Source organism: Nicotiana sylvestris, chromosome 4 (genome assembly GCF_000393655.2).
Source record: "Nicotiana sylvestris chromosome 4, ASM39365v2, whole genome shotgun sequence".
Classification (NCBI taxonomy): Eukaryota; Viridiplantae; Streptophyta; class Magnoliopsida; order Solanales; family Solanaceae; genus Nicotiana; species Nicotiana sylvestris.
The window spans coordinates 6,018,598-6,040,277 of record NC_091060.1 but is presented as its reverse complement, the minus strand read 5'-3'; the positions used below and the strand labels follow the sequence as shown (position 1 = coordinate 6,040,277).

The 21,680-nt window shown below is 34.7% G+C and overlaps 3 protein-coding genes across 4 annotated transcripts; 1 reads left to right on the top strand and 2 right to left on the bottom strand.

The window, feature by feature from the left end:
• The first annotated feature begins 942 nt into the window (after positions 1 to 942).
• LOC104241991 (BAG family molecular chaperone regulator 5, mitochondrial) lies at positions 943 to 4,114 on the top strand. Of its 2 annotated transcripts, none has more exons than XM_009796965.2 (2): positions 943 to 1,294; positions 3,655 to 4,114. In XM_009796965.2, the coding sequence occupies exons 1-2, from the start codon at positions 1,019 to 1,021 to the stop codon at positions 3,994 to 3,996; spliced, it is 618 nt and encodes a 205-aa protein (XP_009795267.1). In that variant the 5' UTR covers positions 943 to 1,018; the 3' UTR covers positions 3,997 to 4,114. The 2 variants fall into 2 exon arrangements, with proteins under 2 accessions (XP_009795267.1, XP_009795266.1); XM_009796964.2 differs by having other exon boundaries at positions 968 to 1,294; positions 3,652 to 4,114.
• Positions 4,115 to 4,904: 790 nt separating this feature from the next.
• Positions 4,905 to 5,320, bottom strand: LOC104241992 (uncharacterized). The gene has a single exon (XM_009796966.2). The coding sequence runs from the start codon at positions 5,280 to 5,282 to the stop codon at positions 4,962 to 4,964; it is 321 nt and encodes a 106-aa protein (XP_009795268.1). The 5' UTR covers positions 5,283 to 5,320; the 3' UTR covers positions 4,905 to 4,961.
• Positions 5,321 to 8,678: 3,358 nt separating this feature from the next.
• On the bottom strand, positions 8,679 to 12,771 carry LOC104241993 (rho GDP-dissociation inhibitor 1). The gene is made up of 5 exons (XM_009796967.2): positions 12,108 to 12,771; positions 11,467 to 11,533; positions 10,371 to 10,589; positions 10,148 to 10,272; positions 8,679 to 9,106 (listed from the first exon to the last, which is right to left on the bottom strand). Exons 1-5 carry the CDS (start codon positions 12,342 to 12,344, stop codon positions 9,029 to 9,031), a joined length of 726 nt encoding a protein of 241 aa, XP_009795269.1. The 5' UTR covers positions 12,345 to 12,771; the 3' UTR covers positions 8,679 to 9,028.
• Between the last annotated feature and the right edge of the window lie 8,909 nt (positions 12,772 to 21,680).

Genomic DNA, 21,680 nt, shown 5'->3' with positions numbered 1-21,680 from the left:
AAACTGAATAAACAATTATTTCATAATAAATACTATATCTAAACCAAACTCATGGTTAATAGTATATATCCCAACAATCTCCCACTTAGACTTTTAACCATGATAATTATTAGAATATACTATATCCAAATGCATAGTTAATAGTATATACCCCAGCAGTTGAGAATCCGGTTATAGGTCAGGGTACTTATACATTTCCCCTATAATTAACCAAATTGCTCTAATAACTTATACATAGTATAATTCTTTTATACTATTAGAATATATAACTCACTGTTTTACTCAACTACCGGATTGTGGCCCAACAGAATGAAAAAAAAGAGGGGGGAAATGACACTATATAATCGCTCAAAAAATAATAGCCGGAAAAATACATATTTTTGTATATAACTGATGTTATATAAAAATTATTATATAAATTTTATATATTTTTTCGACTATTAAATATAAATAATTTCTGACACCGGTTAAAAGTAATAATACCCGGAAAAAAATCAACCGACAGCTCCTAGACATGGAACCCACTAACGTATGAAAAAGCCACAAAAAAAGACCGTTAAAGGTCCAAAAAAAAAAGAAAAAAAAAAGAAAAAAAAAGGCGGGGTCCCATAAACGGCAGCAATGCGCAATACCCGCCAAAGTATTATGATCTCAATTCTCAAACTATATCCATTCCCTATTTGCTACTTCTCAATTTCCACTTTACTATTATTATTTCTTTCCTCACTTTATATTTAGAGGTTGATCCACTATTTAAAAAAATTAAAAATTAGTGACGGATAAATTTTATAACTAAACAGAAATTATTAATTTAATTTAGCAATAGATTATTAAAAAATTCTGTTAAATACGAGCAATTTAGTGATAGATTAACAATAAAGTTCGCAACTAATTCCAGTTTTTTTTAGCTATAATTAGTAGATTCGTTGTATATTTTTTCCTGTTTTTATCACTAACATATTATCGAGCTAAAAATAAATAAAGTGGGTTCTTTATTCTGACTCTTTCAGTTATAGCTATGAAATCTTGTCGCAGAAGCAGCTTTTACTCTTCTTCTTCTTCTTCTTCCACCGTCACCTGCTTTATGGAAAATGACCAATCTACCCCGGAGATCATCCAAATTCCCATTCAGTCCCCGCCGGAAAATGAACTCCCAAACCTCTCAGCTCCGACCGGTACGGCTGCTGTTAAAATACAGTCAGCTTATAGGTCTTACGTAGTTCGTACCCTTGTAAAGAAGATTTCAGCCGTCAATTCTGAAGCAAACTATTTACAACGTCTTATCCAACGACAGGTATAATTGACTGATCATTTGATTGTACACTTTACTAAATTGCTCTCTGAATTTCAGCTTATTAAATTCATATTTTCAAAAATTCATATATGGAGCTAAAATTTTAACCTGTGGTAAATGGTTAGTTAATTCTCTTGTCAGATTACCAATTGATGTTTATCAAGAGATTTACCGGTAATTACCTAATAAGTGAACTGATTGTGTATATCTTTTTTTGCACTGACAATGCTTAGAGCTTAAATTCTAAAATAAATAAGTATATGGATTTCGAACAATTTCAGCTTATCTAATTCACATAGTATATGCAGAGGCGGATCCAGGATTTAATATTTAAGGGTTCCTGCAACGATCTCGAGTAAATTTCAAATAGTAGTTGGGTTCACATTCAAACATTTATAGATATTTAGTAAATTTTTCGAACACATTTACACTGTTTAGACAAAATTTACTGGGTTCACGTGAACCCGCAAGTAGGGAGGTGGATCCGCCCCTGAGTATATGTTTTCATGATTTTAAGCACTAGTGTCGAAGAAGGGTGGTTAATAAAAGGCGTTTTTCCGGTCTTCTGAGCAGGGAATGCTTGTCGTTGTTATATAGTTCCTCCTGAAAAGAGTAGTCTGAAGTATGATTCACTCTTATTGATCAGACCGACTCCTTTACTAGTTATTCTGTATGACCATATATATGCTCGACATTATTTGAATTGCAAAATACACTTTTAGCTTATGTTTTTTTTTCTTTTTCCAATTAGTGCAGAATATTCATATTAGTTTGAGTAGTAGATATTTGGATGTGCTTCATTGGTGGTATTCCCTTGGCTGCTGTATGCTAATTACATTTCCAAGAGCTACTTTGATGCAACATCAGTTAGTTGTGTCAATCAAACTAAGTGTTCAGCTATTGTTGTCAATTCCACGAGGTCGTACAAGGGAAGATATTGGGGGAAGCAGTGAGTCGAGATTCCCCTTAACATGATAAAATCCAACCATGAAATTTCCTCAACCAAAATGATTGATAGAGTATGAGCTAAGAAACCGACAAGGCCAGACCTCATGGCCGGAGAGCTACATGTGAGCGAGGGGAATAATATAAAATTTTCAGGTTGCAGAGAGGGGCTACATGCATTACATAGTAGTATTAATTATTAAGGTAAGAGGATTTGTAAAAGCTCGAGTTGCACCTTGTGCAAGTATAATAGCCTGTTTGGCCAAGTTGCAAAAATCAACTTATTTTGAGAAGTGCTTTTTTTCAAAAGTGTTTTTCTCAAAAGTACTTTTGGTGAGAAGCAGTTTGTGTTTGGCTAATTATTTTGAAAAGCACTTCTAAGCAGCAATTAGTGTATGACTAAACTTTAAAAAACTGCTTCTAAGTATATTTTTCTCAAAAGTGCTTTTGGAAAGAAGCTACTTTTTTCTGCTTCTCTAAAACTGCTTCTGCTTCTCTTTAAAAGCATTTTTTTCCTTCCAAAAGCTTGGCCAAACACCTCAATTTTTGGCCAAAAGTACTTTTGGCCAAAAAGAAGCTTGGCCAAACAGGCTATAAGACTCCTTTAGTTAGTAGGGGTTACTACAACAACAACAGCAACAACAACAACAAACTCAGTGTAATACGGCAAAATGAGGTCTAGGGTGGAGTTTACCCAGACTTTACCCTTACCTTACGAAGGTAGAGAGGCTGTTTCTGATAATTAGTAGGGGTTACTACTTCTCCTAATTTCTTCCCTTTGACGTACTTTTAAGATCAAATCTTGAGGAGTATATATAAATACATATGCACATAATACCAAATTGTAAGTTTTAGCGATTCTTGTGTAGTGATGGCATTTCCTGTTGCTAGTTGTTATGTAAGTGAGGTACAAATACACCATATCAACATTAAACCTTATCAACTATTGTTGTGAAAGCACATAAACCATCTAGCTACTTGCTAGAATCGTAGATGACCACTGAAATCGCGTCCGTGCCATGTCACTTGTTGATAGCAAGAGACAGTTGATGCTGCTACAGTGCTATGTATTTTCAACTACATCTCTATCCCAAATTATTTACGATTTTGAGATGATTGAATGATGACAAGGTTGAAATTATCGTGTCCTACCACTACAGTGGATACTCTACCGGATTCTTATCGTGAAAAAGGGCTAGGCTTGCTGGGTGGCTTAGTCTCGCTTAGCACCGCCTGACATGACATGACCCCCATGCTGGGTCATGACTGGTTGTTATGGCACTTAGGTATAATTATACCATATCAAAGTTAAATCTTAATATTGTTGTGAAGTACACAGACAATCTACCTACTAGCTACAATGGCAGATGATCTCACTGAAATCGCGTCTGTGACATGTCACTTGTTGATAGCAGGATACAGTTGATGCCGTAAGGTCCAGTGAGCGAGAGAGAATCAGGATGAATGAGGCGCTAATGGGTCTGCTATTAAGATTAGACTCAGTGCCAGGAGTTGATTCAACAGTCAGGGAGCTGAGGCGACACGTGAGCCGCCGGATCGTGGGGTTGCAAGAGATATTAGATGCTGTTTCCGACACTAAGATTCAAAACTGGGATGGATTTTTGATGGACTGGGATGATGTTGTAGAGAGGATGGAAATTGAGGTTTGCAAAGAAAGAGGTGATAACGAATTGGAGACGTTCTGCGCTGAGCATTTGGGTTTTCGGTGCCTACAAAGGTTTCTACGCGACCAATAATGATACCAATCCTCACAAATGTAATATCATCTTTCCTTTCTTGTTAATACGTTATATATATCTATACATGTATCTGACTTGTAATCCTGTTGTATAATGCATATGAGAGTTCTCTTTCCTTCTCGTCTTCGTTCTGTGTTAATGACATCTGGTAACATTTGCTTTCTATAGGTTTCTGAAAACTTTGATCTAAATACTTTGCTACACTAGGAATTTTGATCAACACAGCGTAGATGGTAATATTTTTCCTTCAGTTCCCTGTTTCTGTCAAGCGTATTTTAAAACTTTATTGGTTCGAGATTCTAGCCTTTTTATGTTACTGGGTTCTAAAGTAAGAATTAGTACCTATCAAATGGATTTTTTAAGACAAATATATGGTTTGCACTAAAGCTACTGGGGTCGGTCGAATCCGATAGCGAAGCTCTAGCTCCACCCCGGGTACTAGTTACTTCAATGTATCAAAGTGACATTATAATCAAAGTTTTCATGATCTAGCCCACAAAAAAAGTAAACTTTTATGGTTAATATGTCTGAAGAGCATTTTCTGTTGTAAAATCTGAGAAAAAGTACTAACACTAATCTGATAAAAAAAGAAGAAAGATGGAGCATATGAAGAAATATGTACCTTTTAAGTGACAAGAACTTTAAAGGTTGATGAACCCACCAAGTTAAATCCTGAATTCGCCTATGTGACAGTTATATATAGTACTCTAGCAAAAGCATGGTTGCAGTTCACTTTAATGAAAAAATAAGTTCTTATTACTAATACAGCAGCTTCTCAAGCTTCCACAACAATTCTCTACCTCATTTAGCAGTTACTGATATTTCCTTCAAGTGAATAACATGACAAACTAACCCTTAACAACACCCCCCCCCCTCCCCGGCCATCAAAGCAACCTTTGTTTTCTCTTGATCTCTCTGTATTTGATAAAACATAGAACTTACATGCAGAATGAGATGATGTCTTAGACAGAGCTGCAACTACATTTGCATTGTGACAAACAATTCTTGCAATCAGAAAGCCTTGGGTAGACACCTTTGCAATCACACTTCTTCGTGCACTTGGTGCGCGAAGTTCCTCCCCACAAGCACTTGGCCATGCAACGCATGATTGGCGCGCATTTTGGACAGTCGACTTTCATGTGATTTACTATGCAATTTCTGCAGCCATCACCATCTGTTGGGCATCCTAAACAAGGCAAAATGATCATCTCACACACTATCATCAACATTAACAGACACCCAAAGACACTCGTCTTTGATGATAGCCTATTTCCTTCTCCCATAGATATCTTCTATACACTCTATATATGTCCTTGCTTGTAGACACCTCTTGTGACTTGTGATGAGAGGGTGAGTAGAGGCAAGAGCTCTATTTATAGAGGGTAGTCAACTCAATTCAAAATATTAGTCGTTTATGGCCGACTGAATTTGTTTTAAAATATTGATATTTTAGAAAAGTGAGAAGTCATTATAAAAAATTTTCAACATATATATCTTACTGTAGTGGAGTGTTAATTACGTGAGACGTTTAAGGGGGGAGATAAGGTAGTTTAGACAAATACATCTTATGATTAAAGTTAAGGGGTGTGCAAAAACCTTAAAAGACAATAATATAAACTAGAAATAGTTCCTCCCTCCAATCTAATTTACTTGTTACATTTGCAAAAAAAATAGTTGTTCCAAAATACTTATCATCTATGTGAACCAAGAAATTATTTATTATTTTTTTCAATTTTACCTAGACTACTATAACAAATGTTTTAGAGAAGTAATAAAAAGATTGAGAGATAAAAGAACAAATACGAGCAATCTAGTCAAATACGAGTGACTCTTATTGCTAATGTTTTCTTAAATGGCGTAACAAAAGGCTATAGTAACAAGTAAATAGGAGGGTATAGATTTTAGAGATACCGGAATTCAATTCTTTGACTTCATATCTACTGTTGTGTACTCTAAAAACTGGGAGAATTTTTAGACAGAATTCATGGTTTGGCACAGATTTTAACCTAAAATTTAGTACTCTGGTCCTGGTTTTTATCAGCATTTAAGTTTTATTTAATGTGTGTTGCAGTTAAAGTTGGCTATTGTCTTGGGTTGCTCAATATTGCCTCATCTCCTCGTTACAATATGGTTTTAAATGATTGACATCCTTGTCCTGCCCTGCCTACTGCTTTTGCTTGCTACCTATGCAAAGTTTCCTGGAAACCAAATGCCATATGGGGTAACATGCATTCACTCACTCAGATTTTTTCTTTGAGTGAATATCATGATCTAAAAGTGATTACAACAACAACAATAACAGTGGAATCTCACGAGTGGGGTATGGGAAGGGTGATGTGTACGCATATCTTATCCCTACCTTAAGAAGGTGAAAAAACTGTTTTCGATAGACCCTCAATAAGTGATTATAAGTAGCTATTTGGGGCAAATTTTCTTAGTTGGAAATATAGAAAACACCGACATTCTGCTGATAAAGATATACAGACTTGTTTGAATAATTTTTTATTTTGGAAAAAAAATGGAGAAAAAGTTTGCGAAAAGGTGTTTGAATGGCTGATTTTTCTTTTTATGTTGTTTTGTTGTGTTCTCGAATGAGAAGCAAAAAATTGCTTCAAGAAAGTATTTAGAGTTTTTTTGGCTTAGTTGATTGAAAATAGCTGATAAGCATAAAAAAAAAAAAGTACTTCAAATTGCTTAACTGATCTTATAAATAACCAATTATGTATTTTAGCTAGTTTGGATAGAAATGCTGAAACTAATAATCCTACAAAATTAGGAAATTGTAGTTTCATAATCAAGCTAGCAGTGTCGCTAAATAAAAGAAACAAATTAAAATTAACAAACTTATTAAAGCTCCAGAAAACTATACCAAAAGAAAGAAAAGCACAATATTTGATAATTGAAGTACCTTACTGCATGGTGGCAAATATAAAAGAAAGGCAAAATACATAAGTTGGCACTTGACCTCTGGGTCAAATCCCTGTTACACATTTTTTGTGGGTGAAAATAATATTACACACTTAACATTTTAAAAGTGTGTCTAATACACACCACTTTTTTCTTGATCACTTTACCAAAATATAGGTAATGTCACGCACCAATAAGGCCATGACACATATAATTAACATAAAAAATATCTAAAATTACATAACCTCGTCTTCTTCATGCCCATCTCTTTCTCTCCATGTCACCCTCCATGAACCACCAGAAAAATCAGCACACAATTCAACCCAAAAATTAGGAGCCCAAGTGATTTAATTCGAGAAAGAAATAGAAGGCATCAAAAGCTAATAAGCCATGGCTCACTAAATTGCATACTAGCAAATAAATTGGTGATTTGATTTTCAATTTTAACAATCTCTTCCTCCTTATATCCCTCGATATTTTCTTGCTCCTTTCACCTAAATATCTAAAATTTTAATTTCCACTTTTCCATGCGTGTGCATCCCGTGCCCAGATTTTAGATACTATACAAAACGAAATCATATGAAACAAAGATAGCAGCACCGACATTAATGGATTTGCAGGAGAAGATCACAAGGAATGAAAGAAAAAAGAGAAAAGTGACAACTGGGTTGTTGATGTTCTCGATCAATTTGGTAAAATGTATGACATTAGTTCCATATTTACTTTAACGGTTAGATAGTAACTAATGGGTTAATAAACTCAAATTTGACGAAGTAAATAGATGGTCTATAGAAATGCCAGAATTGATATTAGAAATGGCAAGTAAATGTGGTGAAGATAGGGAGAGATGGAGGAAAAATAAGATTCTTGAACATGGTATGGAGGGGAGTTTGGATGGCGGAACAAACGAAGAGAGAGATAGAGAAGTGTGGGGAAGATGATGGATTTGCTGACACGTGGCGTAAATAAGTATTTAGATAATTCTTTTATCTGTAGACGCGTTCCTGCCTTGGTGTTTTACGCATGTTAGGTCCTGGTCAAAGAAAGTGTGTATTAGACATACTTTTAAAAGGTTAAGTGTGTAATATTATTTTCGCCCACAGAAAATGTGTAACAGGGATTTGGCACATAGTTCAAGTGTCAACTTATGTATTTTGCCTAAAAGAAAAAATCAAGGACTGCATGACCAAATATCCTCTAACATATTTGGTAAATTTTACTTAGACTAATTAAATCATGTAGAGTTTTAGTGCTTCTTACTTTTCATTTATAGTTTCTATAAAGTAGCTCCATGATCACTTTAGATCTAAAAGGAGGGATGGAAGGTATTAGTTTCAAATATAGAAAGCAATAGTCCATTTACTAAACCTTATAACTCAACAATTACACAAAGTAAATATCATTAACTAAGAACTAAGTTGTTAGGGTAGTATAACATTTAAATGGCAAAAAATAAATAACTACTTGTTACTTATTATCATGACATTGGGGGGTCTGGTTTTCTTTTTCTTTTTTTATTTTGTGTGTGTGTGTGGGGGGGGGGGGGTTGGAGGACATTGTTTCAATCTTTGGTAGGTTTTCAACTCAGAAATCATGAACAATCATGCCAGTGCATGAATGTCAAGTTCAGTTATGGAAAAGAAAGGGAAAGATAAAAGTAGGGGGTGGTTGAACCAGCAAAACATATAAAATACTAAAGGCTAAAGAGAAAAGTAGCCAAAGTTTCCTAAAGTGGACATCTTTGGTTGGAAGGAAAGTAAAAGAATGCAATATCATAATGAATGAAAGTTTTCTATTTCTTGAAATCTCTTCTTGGTTTCTAGATATTCTAAAGGAACCAATCACACACCTAAGCACATATAAAAGAGAAAATTCTTGGTTAATCTATCATAGACAAAGCTCAGCTTTATTAAATCACACTCATCAAAACAAAAACCTAACTGCTAATATTACTCCCCCCCCCCCTCCTCTTCCCTCCTTCACATTTCAACAGTCAACTAAAGTAGGATATTATCAATTTTTTCCTTCTTTTTCCTCTTCTGGGAAAACTACTAGAGAGACAAAAATGAAGAACGAAAACAAGACGATCTGAGGCAACGACTCGAGCAGCAACAGTAGTACATTATGTTGCCTGCCATTCTTTCTTAATATCAAATGTGTAGTTTATCTCCAAATAGCACTTGTTATCATCATCAAGGAACTGCAAAGCAAAACAAGAAACACGACAAAAAAATTAGTTTATACGCATACTAGATTGTGCGAGTAAAGATGCATATATCTCCCAGGTGCAAAAAAAAAAAAACATATACATATGAATGCATCAAGAATGCTACAAAATTCAGCTTCAGGTGAAGGGGCCTAAATTTTAATGTTGCTTATTGAAACCATATCCAAGACTCTGCTTCATTTGGCATTTCCATATGGTGGTCCTATGCTTACTTAAAGAGTAGTAGAAAACAAAAGATAAGGAAGCTCAAATGGTCCCCCTACTATAAGGTAAAGATAAAGACCATGTGCAATGAACTGCAACATCACTGTCAATCTATCTTATTGAAGAAGAGACTATTCACCAAATTTAATACATGAGCTTGTTGATTGTCATTAAACTAAGCCATGACCCTAGCAGAAGCTTCAACATTCAATTTCTGGGGTATACAGGATGTACTCTGTTGCTAAGGGTGTCCGTCACGGGTGTGGATCAAGAGGTCGGATCCTTTGACATGTAAGTTCTAAGATTCGGGGATACGAATCTTATTACAAATACGGGATACGGGTATGGAGACCTGGCTAAAAAAAAGGGCAGCCCGGTGCATTAAGCTCCCGCTATGCGCGGGATCCGGCAGATAATTCAAAAAAAATAAAATATCTCTAAATTATGAGAACTTTTGTGGAATACTTACGTATAACTTGTAAAGTGTGTATTTCTTTTTTATTCTGAAGTTATAAATAAGTAAATGATTGATTTTCTAGATAGGATATGCATTTTTTTCTTCAAATTTAACCTAGTTTTGGTTCTGATTTCGGGAATCAAATTGTATCTCGGCTCGAATTTTTTCGTCCGTCGTGATCAAAGTACCCAAAATTGTTTAACCAAATCTGGTACGAATCCCATACCTACACCCATAATAGTGTTATGTCTACACAGATGCAGCACCTAAACTGTTGTGTCAGAGCAACTTAGCTCTGTTGAATGGTAGATGAGAATATGTTAAAAGTATGAAATGAAAAAGCTGATAATCACCTTTGTCCTTGCCGAGTACGATCCTCTCGCAAAAATGCCCGAAGGGGTAGTCTCTTCTGGCATCTCGTGTGTATACGGCTCGGATTGAGGACTAAACGCCCCAATCATTTCTTTCATGCTGTCCACTGAGATAAGGTTTTTGAAAAAAGAAAACAGTAATCAGAAACATCATATAAACAAATTTCTTAGGCCTCAAAATGACATTTTACAAAGAGATGGATACCTTTGATACCAGTTTTCCAAACTGTGTTTGTGTATTTGAGACCTGTCACTATATTGTTGCTGACCTGGAATTTGAAGTTTAGGCTGTATTTGCTCCCTTCTTTCAGGACAAACCATGGGCTCTTGGGTTTTCCATCCTCTGGGATTGGCAGAACAATATCAGGTCTACCCGGGGACTTAATTTCGAGGCTCAAGATCTTCACTTCTGGATCCAGTGACTCTACAATTTTATAGCAGACAGTAGAGAAAAATGTCAGGTTTTCTATCAAACAGTTGTCCAATGCTCCATCACTAGATCCTATCTGGTAACCAAATTCTATCTCGACACCAAATTCATTGAGATGGATATCCTTTTATGCAAAGCAAATATGATCTTAAGATTCTACCAAATATACTAACCAACTGATCCATCTAACTGAACATGTCCCCCCCCCCCCCCCATTTAGCTGCATAATTGAAACACAGGAATAGACAAAGTTTTGTGCTGAACTCTTTCACATTCCATAGCATTCTTCAAATTCAACAATTAAGAATTCTCAGACGACCCATAAGGAGAAATGAACTCTGGGATCTTGTTTAAAAGAACAATCTGAAAGATGTCAAATTTCACAAGATTATGTCTTACTATATATTTTTTATTAGCTGTGGTGTCTGGTTAGCTTTCGCCGACCTCAACTATTCCACCGAGTCCCTCCATCCTCCTACCAGTACTGATACATAAGATTTGTGTCTGATTACGGCATTCCAAAATTCACTTTGATGTAAGGCAGAGATCTGAAAGTTAATAATTTTACCATGCACTGTTCGCGCCAAAAGAAAGATCAATGCAGGAAAGAAAAGAGGACTACTACTAAAATCTCATATAACATGATAATCTTTCAAGCTGTCATTTGTGAGAAGGGATAGTCATTGATATCATTAGAGAAACCAGCAAAAGAATCTCAAATTTCATAGGCTTGTTCATGAAGAAGGATTAAAAGGGGTAATGAAAAAAAAATCTAAAAAAGGGCAGAACAAAAGTCATAAATTTCTAAATGCAAATAAATCCATGAAATTTGGTGAAGCAAATCTTGAAACAAAAAAGATGGTTAAATTACCTCCAACAGCATTAATATCCACACTTCCAAGAAGCTGTTCCTTCCATCTTCTCAAACTCTCATCATCCTAAATTCCCAAAAAATGAACATATAAATCATATCTTACAAACAAAAAACATATGAAAATCAGACACTAAGCATTAAAAAAACAGAAAGATCCATTTTTTTTTTCTAAAAACAAAAGGGATGATACAACAATAACACATTGTCGAGGTCAGCTATTTGAATCCTCACTGATCATGTTCCCCATTTAAATCCAATATCAGGCCAACAATAACAACAACAACAACAAACCCAATGAAATCCCACAAAGTGAGGTCTGGGGAGGTTAGAGTATACGCAGACCTTACCGCTACCTTACGAATGTAGAGAGACTGTTTCGGATAGACCCGACTCAACCAATATCAGGCCAACATTATACAAAATAAAAATGAACATAGAAATCATAGCTTATAAGCAAAAACATATAAAAGGAACACAATTAAGCACCAAGAAGATAAAAAAAAATCATTTTTTTTCTTAGAAATAAAAGGGATGATGCAAAGAAAAAGATGACAATTAAGCACCAAGAAGACAAAAAGATGCATTTTTTAAACAAGAAACAGAAGGTATAATGGAAAATAACACACACACACACACACCTTATCTTTCTCAAATTGTTCTTTGAGAGTGCATTGAGGACCCAACTCAATCTTGTTAGTAGTTTCATCTTCATCATCTTCCTGATCAGTAGTATACATTGAACTCTCACTCATTTGTCTACTAACTCTATTCTCATTAACGTCATGCTCTATCTCTGAATCAGAATCAGCAATTCCTCCTTTCTTATTAGCCTCATTAACAGGTGCTAATTCCTCTTTATTATCCTCAAATCCCATTCTGCTAAATCTAATTATTCACTAAACAAGTTCTTGACATGAACTAAAACAAGTTCTTGACAAGAAATATTAAACAAGAAAATAAAAGGCCTATTACCACTTCTTGTTAATTCAGTACTCAAGATGTTATATTTGATATGACAAGAAGAGAATAGAACTAGAAAATTCCAAAAAGGGAGGTAAAAAAAATTAAAGAAACCTAAAAAGAATCAATCTTTATTAAAATAAAAGAAGTGGGGTGATTATGGAAAAGCGTATAGGATGAGGAAAAAATGGTCAAAAAGAATCTGAAGTAGACAAATAATAATACCCAGAAAAAGGATAAAACTGAGCTTGCTAACAGGAAAAAGACACCAAGAAAAAATAATATTGTAATAGATGAAATGGGAAAGAGAGAGAGAGAGAAATGAGGAGAGAGAAATGAGGGGAGAGTTTGAGGAAGTTAAAGGCACATAAAAAGGAAATGGTCATGTGGTGATCCGTGTATTGTGAGAATAATTAAAATGAAAATCAGAATAATATAATAACAATATGGATAATTGCATATTTTATCTTTCAGTGTATTTCGTATTCGTATGCAAGGTCCGAAAAATATCGCAGCTCGAGAGGTGTGATGTAGACAACCTAACCTAATACAAGCATTATTGACTATTTTCACGGTTTGAACCAGTGCCTATAAGTTATAAGAAAATAACTTTATTGTTGCTCTAAAATTCCCCTTTATATTTTATCTTTTATTTATTGATAAATTTTAATTTGCTCCTTAGAATTTCACTTAGCGTATTTAACCTTAAGTTAATTAAAATATGTGTTTTTATATGGAGTAACAATACTAATTTACCACAATGCATGAATAATTAAATGATATAACGGTTAATAATTCGTTAAATTTGTAAAGACATGCAGAAGAATCAAAAGTGCGAATCTCAACTACTTGAATGTTAAATGTGCTTAAATATATATTATGAGGATTAAAATTAAAATTTGTCGATAATTTTAGGGACTAAAGTACAAATTTTCATAATAATAATAACGGAAAAGGGCAAAAAAATGTCCTTGAACTATTCGAAATAGCTCAAAAATATCCTCCGTTTGTTTTCAGTGACAAAAATATCCCTGCCGTCTATGTTTTGGACCACAAATACCCCTAAACAGTTAGTCTTGCCATTGAAGCTGACATGACAGTCCAACTAGGTAGATTTGCTTACATGGCCATCCACCTAAGCAATCTAGCATGACAAAACTATTTTTCGGAAAAACTATTTTTCTGGAAATTTTTATTAAAATACAAAATCAACATTTATTCCGAAAAAAGTAAAAAATATTCAAAAAAATTATTTATTTCGGAATTTTTTAATTAAAATACAAAATCAACACTTATTTCGAAAATAGTAAAAAAAATCCGAAAAAATTATTCTTGATTGGGCTTTATGATTTGATTAAAAAACTCAATTGTTCTCTTTTGTGAATTTATGATTAGTTTTATCTAAATTTTTAGATACTTATCAGTTATAGCTTCACAAAAGGCACACCTCTACTATAAGTATCAATTGGTTCATCCGAAGTTGTTACAATTTTTGGAGTTTTGAAATTTTCAAAAATTCCGAAAATTAACTTTAAGTGAAATTTAAAATTTTCCCGGTCAAACATTTATTCCGAAAAAGTAAAAAAATTCCGGAACAATATATTAAAGCACACCCCAAAATAATTTATTTTGTATATTATATATAATATTTTAAAATAAATAATATTTCCAATTTTTTTTTACTATTTTCGGAATAAGTGTTGATTTTTTATTTTAATAAAAAAATTCCAAAATAAATAATTTTTTCGAATATTTTTTACTTTTTGGGAATAAATGTTGATTTTGTATTTTAATAAAAAAAGTCGAAAAAATAATTTTGCCATGCTGGATTGCTTAGGTGGATGGTCATGTAAGCAAATCTAACCTAGTTGGACTGTCATGTCAGCTACAATGGCAAGACTAACGGTTTAGGGGCATTTGTGGTCCAAAACATAGACGGCAGGGATATTTTTGACACAAAAAACAAACAGAGAATATTTTTGAGCTATTTCGAATAGTTCAAGGATATTTTTGGCCCTTTTCCGTAATAATAATAAGGGGAAAGAAGAAGGGAGAACAGGAATGGCTTCCATGATACAACCTAGAATTTGGTGGATGATATATACTATACCCTCTTTGACATCTTCTCGTTGGACAATTATATATTCTAGGAAAGATTCAAAATATTACAGTAATACAAAATGTCAATAAATATATTTTTTTTCTTTGTAATAATGAATGCGCACTAAATATAATATAAAGTGTTTTTTTGGAAAGTATTTTGTTTTATATATACAGTCAAATATTTCTATAATAGTTTGATTTGTTCCGATTTTTTTCTTGGGTTGTTTATGAAGTACTGTTATAGAGGATATATATTATAACATAACATAAGATTGGTTCCGAGAAAAAAAATAAATTTTTATAATAAATATCAATTATATAAAAATATTGTTATAAAGAGGGGTGACTGTAATTAAGTAAAAAGTAGGGGACAGGGTATCTATGGGTAAAGTTATAACCATTTTGAGCCAACTTTTGCTCAGTATAGAAAAATATTTACTTACATTTTTAATGGGGCGTAAAACGTGTTTTTTCATGTATTGTTATCATTATCACATAACTACTACAATAACAATAAATCAGTTGTAACCTCATAAGTAGGGTCTGAGGATGATAGTGTATTACACTGACCTTACATCTACCATGTAAAGATAGATATACAATTTTCGATAGACCCTCGGCTCAAAACAACCAATAATCACAACAGTAATGAAGAGAAATATTGTAATGAAAAAGCCAAAATAAAAGCATGAACAACAATAAAATAATAAAATAACAGAAGCACGAGAAATAACCGGTAGTATATATTTTCATCTCAATTTTATCACTTAATAATAGTAAATTATATTAAACTACACTTTTATTACATAATTAAGTAACAAGCATAAAATGTTGAGATTATTTAATAACTAGCCATGTTGTAATTACTTTACATTTACATAGGCTATTTTTGTATAGGTCAATTTTGTAAATACTTAGGCTATCATTGTAATGAGGTGGTTAGACTAGTAGTTACACACGTGTATAAAGACACTATACAAATGTTTTTGATGCAAGAAGAATTCATTTCCTCTCTCTATCTGCTTCTCGAAGCTTCTCAGTGTGAATGGTTTTCTTTTTCCTCCATTAGAGCTCGATCTATGCTCAACTCCATTGTTGATCCTCAATATTTTGTCATGGTATCAGAGCATAGGCTCTGATTCTCTCTTTAGTCACTCAATTTAGTCGATCTCTGTCAAAGTTTCATTTATTTTTTTTTAGATTTTTGATTTGATTCAATTAGGGCAAAATTACAGAGGGAAATCACTTGTACTAATTTTTTGATTGTTGTTCGATAGTGAGACAATTCTTACACTTTTGAGTCATGGCAACGGACTAGGAAACCCTAGATTCATCTACCCCTCTGTACATGCATCCGTTAGAGAACACCGGAACGATGCTGGTGCCGGTGGCTTTTGACAGCACTGATTATAGATCCTGGAGGAGAGGAGTATTTAGGGCATTATCAGTGAAGAACAAAGTCGGATTTATCACAGGAAAGGTTAAGAAGCAAGATCCAACTCATGCCACTTTTGATTAAGGGAAACAATGCGATGATATGATCACTTCCTGGATTCTCAAATCGCTTTCGAAAGATTTAGCTAACAGTCTGCAATATGTTAAGGATGCGAAGGAGTTATGGAAGGAATTGGAAGATAGATATGACCAAACTAACGGTGCCAAATTGTATCAGCTTCAGAAGAAAATCAGCGATCTAAGTCAAGGAACTCTTGACATCACTGGTTACTACACCAAAATGAAGAAACTTTGGGAAGAACTTAATACCTTGAATGCACACGCTCAGTGCAATTGCACCTGCACTTGTGGAGCTAAAGCAAACATGCACAAGGTGAAGCAGGATAAAAGACTAATTCAGTTCCTAATGGGACTAAATGAGGTGCACATTGTGGTGAGAGATAGTATTTTGATGATGAATCCACTACCTAGCATCGAACAATCATTTTTCATACTAATTCAGGAGGAGAAACAGAGGGAAGTTAAGCCACACAATCAAATTGTGATGGAATCTGCATCTCTTAATGCAAGTGCAGGAAACAACAGTTTCAGAACCAATTACAACACAAATGGATACAATGCTGGAAATAATGCAAATAGGGGAGGATATATTTCGAACAAGCCTCACCTGTTTTGTGAATACTGTAAGAGGCCAGGACATAGTAAGGATAAGTGTTTCAAATATCATAGATATCCTCAGAATTCAAAGATCCTAGTTATAGTAACAACAATAAAGGGAAAAGAGTTGCATCAAATGTATTTGGAACACCAAATGATGGACCTACTATTTTAGAAATCGAAGGAGATCATCATGAACAAGGAAGACCTATGCATCACCTGACTCAAGAACAATATGGACAACTTGTCAACATTCTGGAAAAACTTCAAACAGGAAAAACAGGGGAGAAGCCAAGAGACATGAAGCTGACTGGAGGAGCTGTGAATGTTGCAGGTACAACTACTTACTCTTCTTCTATTGAGCATAATAATCAATTGCATGAATGTTCTGATTCAAATTTTGATTAGTGGATCTTTGATTCCGGGGCCACAAATCATATGACCTTCAATAAGACATTACTATGTAACATCAAAACCTTAGTTTACCCTTTACCTAGTTTCCCTACCCAATGAGTACAAAGTGAAGGTGACACTCATTGGTGACGTGATCCTCAGCCCAAAGTTCATTCTGAAAAAGTACTTTATGTGCCCGGCTTCAAATTTAACTTGATTTCTGTTCATTCCCTAACTGTGCAACTAGATTGCATTATTGTATTCACAAAAATTCTCATGTCTTCTTCTATAGGGCCCTTCACTGAAGAGTCCACTGGAGATTGGTGAAGTCAAGGACAGCCTTTACTTTCATTGTACAAACTCATGCAAAAACAATTCAATTTTACCTTCTGCACTTGACACTACTATCTTGTCACATAGCTTACACACATCACCTTGTGCATCTACTTCCACATACAATAGAAATAAAGTGCAGTCCATTGTAGGAAATACTGTTTCATGCAATAATAATGAGTGTCTTGTTTCAAATGTTTCTTCTTATCCTTCTTTTGATGTTCATGAACCTTGTAATTTTGTTCCTGATGCATATGCTTATGAGAAATACAATGTAGATATTTTGTGGAATAATATATTGGGCCGTGTGCCTTTTGTCAAAATGAGGGTCATCTCAGCCATCCTAACTACCTTTGCACAAAAACAACCATTCTTCTGCCCTGTCTGCCCCATGGCTAGGCAAAGCGAATCTCCCTTCCCACAAAGTACCACAAAAACACTTAAAATCTTTGAGCTGTTGGGGTCCCTATCACATTCCAACTCATGATGGCTACAAATATTTTATTACCCTTGTAGATAATTATAGTAGGTCCACATGGACACATCTTCTCACTTGCAAAAGCAATGCGTTGCACATTATCAAAGCCTTTGTTTCCTTGGTAGAAAATCAATTTCAGACTACCATCAAAACAGTTAGAATAGATAATGTTCTGGAGTTTACCAATGCTGTCAGCACCATGTTTTTTCAAAGTAAAAGAATCATACACCAAAAGACTTGCCCTTATACTCTCCACCAAAATGGGATAGTAGAGAGAAAATATAAATACTTCCTTGAAACAGCTAGAGGATTGTTATATCAATCCAAACTGCTTTTACAATACTGGGGAGAATGCATCCTTACCTCTACTTACCTAATAAACAGATTGCCATCATCCTCCATAAAAAACAAGTGTCCATATGAACTACTCTACCAGAAAAAGCCACTTTATTCACATCTTAGGATTTTTGGTTGTCTTTGCTTCCCAACTACTCTCAAAACACACAAGGACAAGTTTAAACCTAGATCAACTCCACATGTCTTCATGGGATAACCTTTTGGGACAAAAGGCTACAAGGTGTTAAATCTTGTCATAAAAAGGATATATATCTCAAGAGATGTATTATTTCATGAAAATATCTTTCCATTTAGTTTAAAATCAAGTTCTAATGGTTTGTCTTCTAATCTTGATAGCTCATCCTTTCCGTTACCCCAAATGTACCTGAATATAGAAAACCATACACCAACTGACTCCAGCACAAGTTATGCTATTGCATCTCCCATTACATCACCTCACAATCACAATATGGTGTCACCAACACTTGTATCAGGGGACCGTGACTCTGGAAATGCCCAGGATACAGCTGAATATAATATCCCATCTCCACAATTCCAAAACCAAAATAGTCCCTTAGTACTGCTAGTTCATCTGATTCTAGCCAACATACTCCAAACTTACCTCTAGAAAATACCAGACCACCTAGAATCTATAAACCTCCTACCTACTTGAAGGATTATGTGTATACATTACCCAACCAACTTGTGAATAACCAACCTGTGAATACCTCACCTCAAGATGAACAAATCACCTGTTCTCTTTCCTTTAATACTTTTATTCCTGATGTGTAACCTATTAACTTTAGAGCCCTGGCCACTGGTAGTCAACATTTGATAAAGAATGTATTACAAGATTGTGAGCCTGTCTCATATGAGGAAGCAGTTGTTGTACCTTCATGGCAAGCAGCGATGACTCAAGAATTTGAGGTATTGTATACCAATAACATCTGGGATCTAGTGCCACTTCCAGCTGGAAAGAGGGCCATAGGATGTAAATGGGTGTATAAGATAAAACACAAGGCAGATGGAAGTGTAGAGAGGTTCAAAGCTAGGCTGGTAGTGAAGGGTTATACTCAACAGGCTAGAGTGGATTATACTGAAACCTTTTCACATGTTGTAAAAATGACAACAGTAAGGACTCTGATTGGGGTAGCAGTTAAGAAGAGATGTGAAATGTTTCAATTAGATGTGAACAATGCTTTCCTTCATGGTGACTTACATAAAGAAGTATATATGGAGATACCACCAGGTCTACTTGTAGAACATCCTGGAATGGTATGCAAGTTGAACAAATCCTTGTATGGATTGAAACAGACTAGTAGACAATGGTATGCCAAGCTGACATAAGCTCTTTGTTCTAGAGGCTATACTAACTATATGTTTGATTAATCCTTATTTTATAAAGGCAAAGGTAATTTAGTAACTTTTATAGCTGTCTATGTAGATTATGTTATCATCACATGAGCTCACTTTGAAGAAATTACCAGCTTAAAGAAGTTTCTCCATGAAACCTTCAGAATAAAAGATCTAGGGAGACTCCATTACTTCCCGGGATTGGAGATACTCTATAAGGGTGATGGAGTTGTGATTACACAGAGAAAATTTACTCAAGACCTTCTTAAGGAGTTTGATTGTATAAGATGTTCAGCTGTGACTTCACCCCTTGATCCAACAGTGAAGTTGAAAGCAGATGAAGGAATACCACTTTCAGATCCTGGTCACTATAGGAAACTAGTTGGGAAATTGAATTTCCTTACAAGAACTAGGCTTGATATAGATTATTGTGTTCAAACACTTAAGCCAATATATCCAAGATCCTAAAGACACTCACTTAAAAGCAGCAGTACATGTATTGAGATATTTGAAAGAGAGTTTATCTCTGGGGATTTTCAAGTCTAACAGTAGAGACTACATGGTAAAGGCCTTTTGTGACTTTGATTGAGCTGCTTGCCCTAAAACTAGGAAGTCAGTCAGTGGTTACATAGTATTACTTGGTGATAGTCCCATCAGTTAGAAATCCAAGAAGCAATCTACTATTTCATTGTCCTCAGTAGAAACTGAGTATAGAGCAGTAAGGAAAGTGGTTGGGGAATTAGTCTGGCTTGCATGACTGCTTGAGGAACTCACAGTACCTCTTTCTCTACCTATACCTATTTTCTGTGATAGCCAAGCTGCACTTCACAATGCAAAGAATCCAAGCTTCCATGAGCGGACCAAACACATAGAAGTGGATTGTCATTTTTTACGAGACAAGCTTCAAGATGGGATAATTTCACTACACTATATCCCTACTTATGAACAACTTGCAGATACTTTTACTAAGTTTTTGCCAGGAAACAAGCATACTCTTCTACTTGGCAAGTTGGTTATGGGTTCCCCACCTCCAACTTGGGGGAGGGGGGGGGGAGGTGTTGAGATTATTTAATAACTAGCCATGTTGTAATTACTTTACATTTACATAGGCTATTTTTGTATAGGTCAATTTTGTAAACACTTATGCTATCATTGTAATGAGTAGTTAGATTAGTAGTTACACACGTGTATAAAGACATTGTACAGATATTTTTGATGTAAGAAGAATTCATTTCCTCTCTCTATTTGCTTCTCGAAGCTTCTCAGTGTGAATGGTTTTCTTCTTTCTCTATCAGAGTTCGATCTGAGCTCAACTCCATTGTTGATCCTCAATATTTTGTCAGGTTCCAACTAAATAGCAATTAAATACTGCTATAAGATTGACATTTGTTACTAGTGATTTTTAATGTAATACGAGTTATCATCTATTACTCCCTAAATTTTCCCTTTAAACCCTTATTTAGCTTATTCATGCTAAAATGAAAAGTGGTAGGTTATAGGACAATGATGGTTGGCTCCAATGATATAAGTTCAAGAAATTGATAATAATGAGATTCAAAATTTAGATCATTTAACCCCTTACAGTAAATAATTATCTTATATTTCCGCGTTCATTTCGTTAGCAGAAACGATCTATTTTATTGAGGACTTCGAGGGACCCAAAAATAAAGTCTTAATCGTAAGAACAATTTGTTAATAATATATGGTTGAGATCGAATGCCTTCGATCTATATACTTGAGAGGTCGTCCGAAGTCCGAGGCCGGACAAGATCAAGTTCGAGCTCAAGGGACCATACCTGAGTTCGAAGACAGAGCACGATACATACCGAGGCCAAGTGTGCTCAACCCCGAAATAGTACCGTTATGGATTTGTACTATAACAAACTAGATTCCTGCCACGTCCCTAAAGTCATGGCGCAAATTCCAGTATAGGATTGTACGATGCCATACTAGGAGATTAGACAGCTGTACCAAGAATATTCCTTACTGTAAATAGAAATATTACTTATTTATGGTTCCACTATTATATAAAGGGGACCCCAATTATTTGTAAAATCATCTAATCATTGAGAAGAGAATATAATCTCTACTTTATGGCCTACTATTCATCAGAATTGTCCTTAGCTCTACTATTCTTACTTTA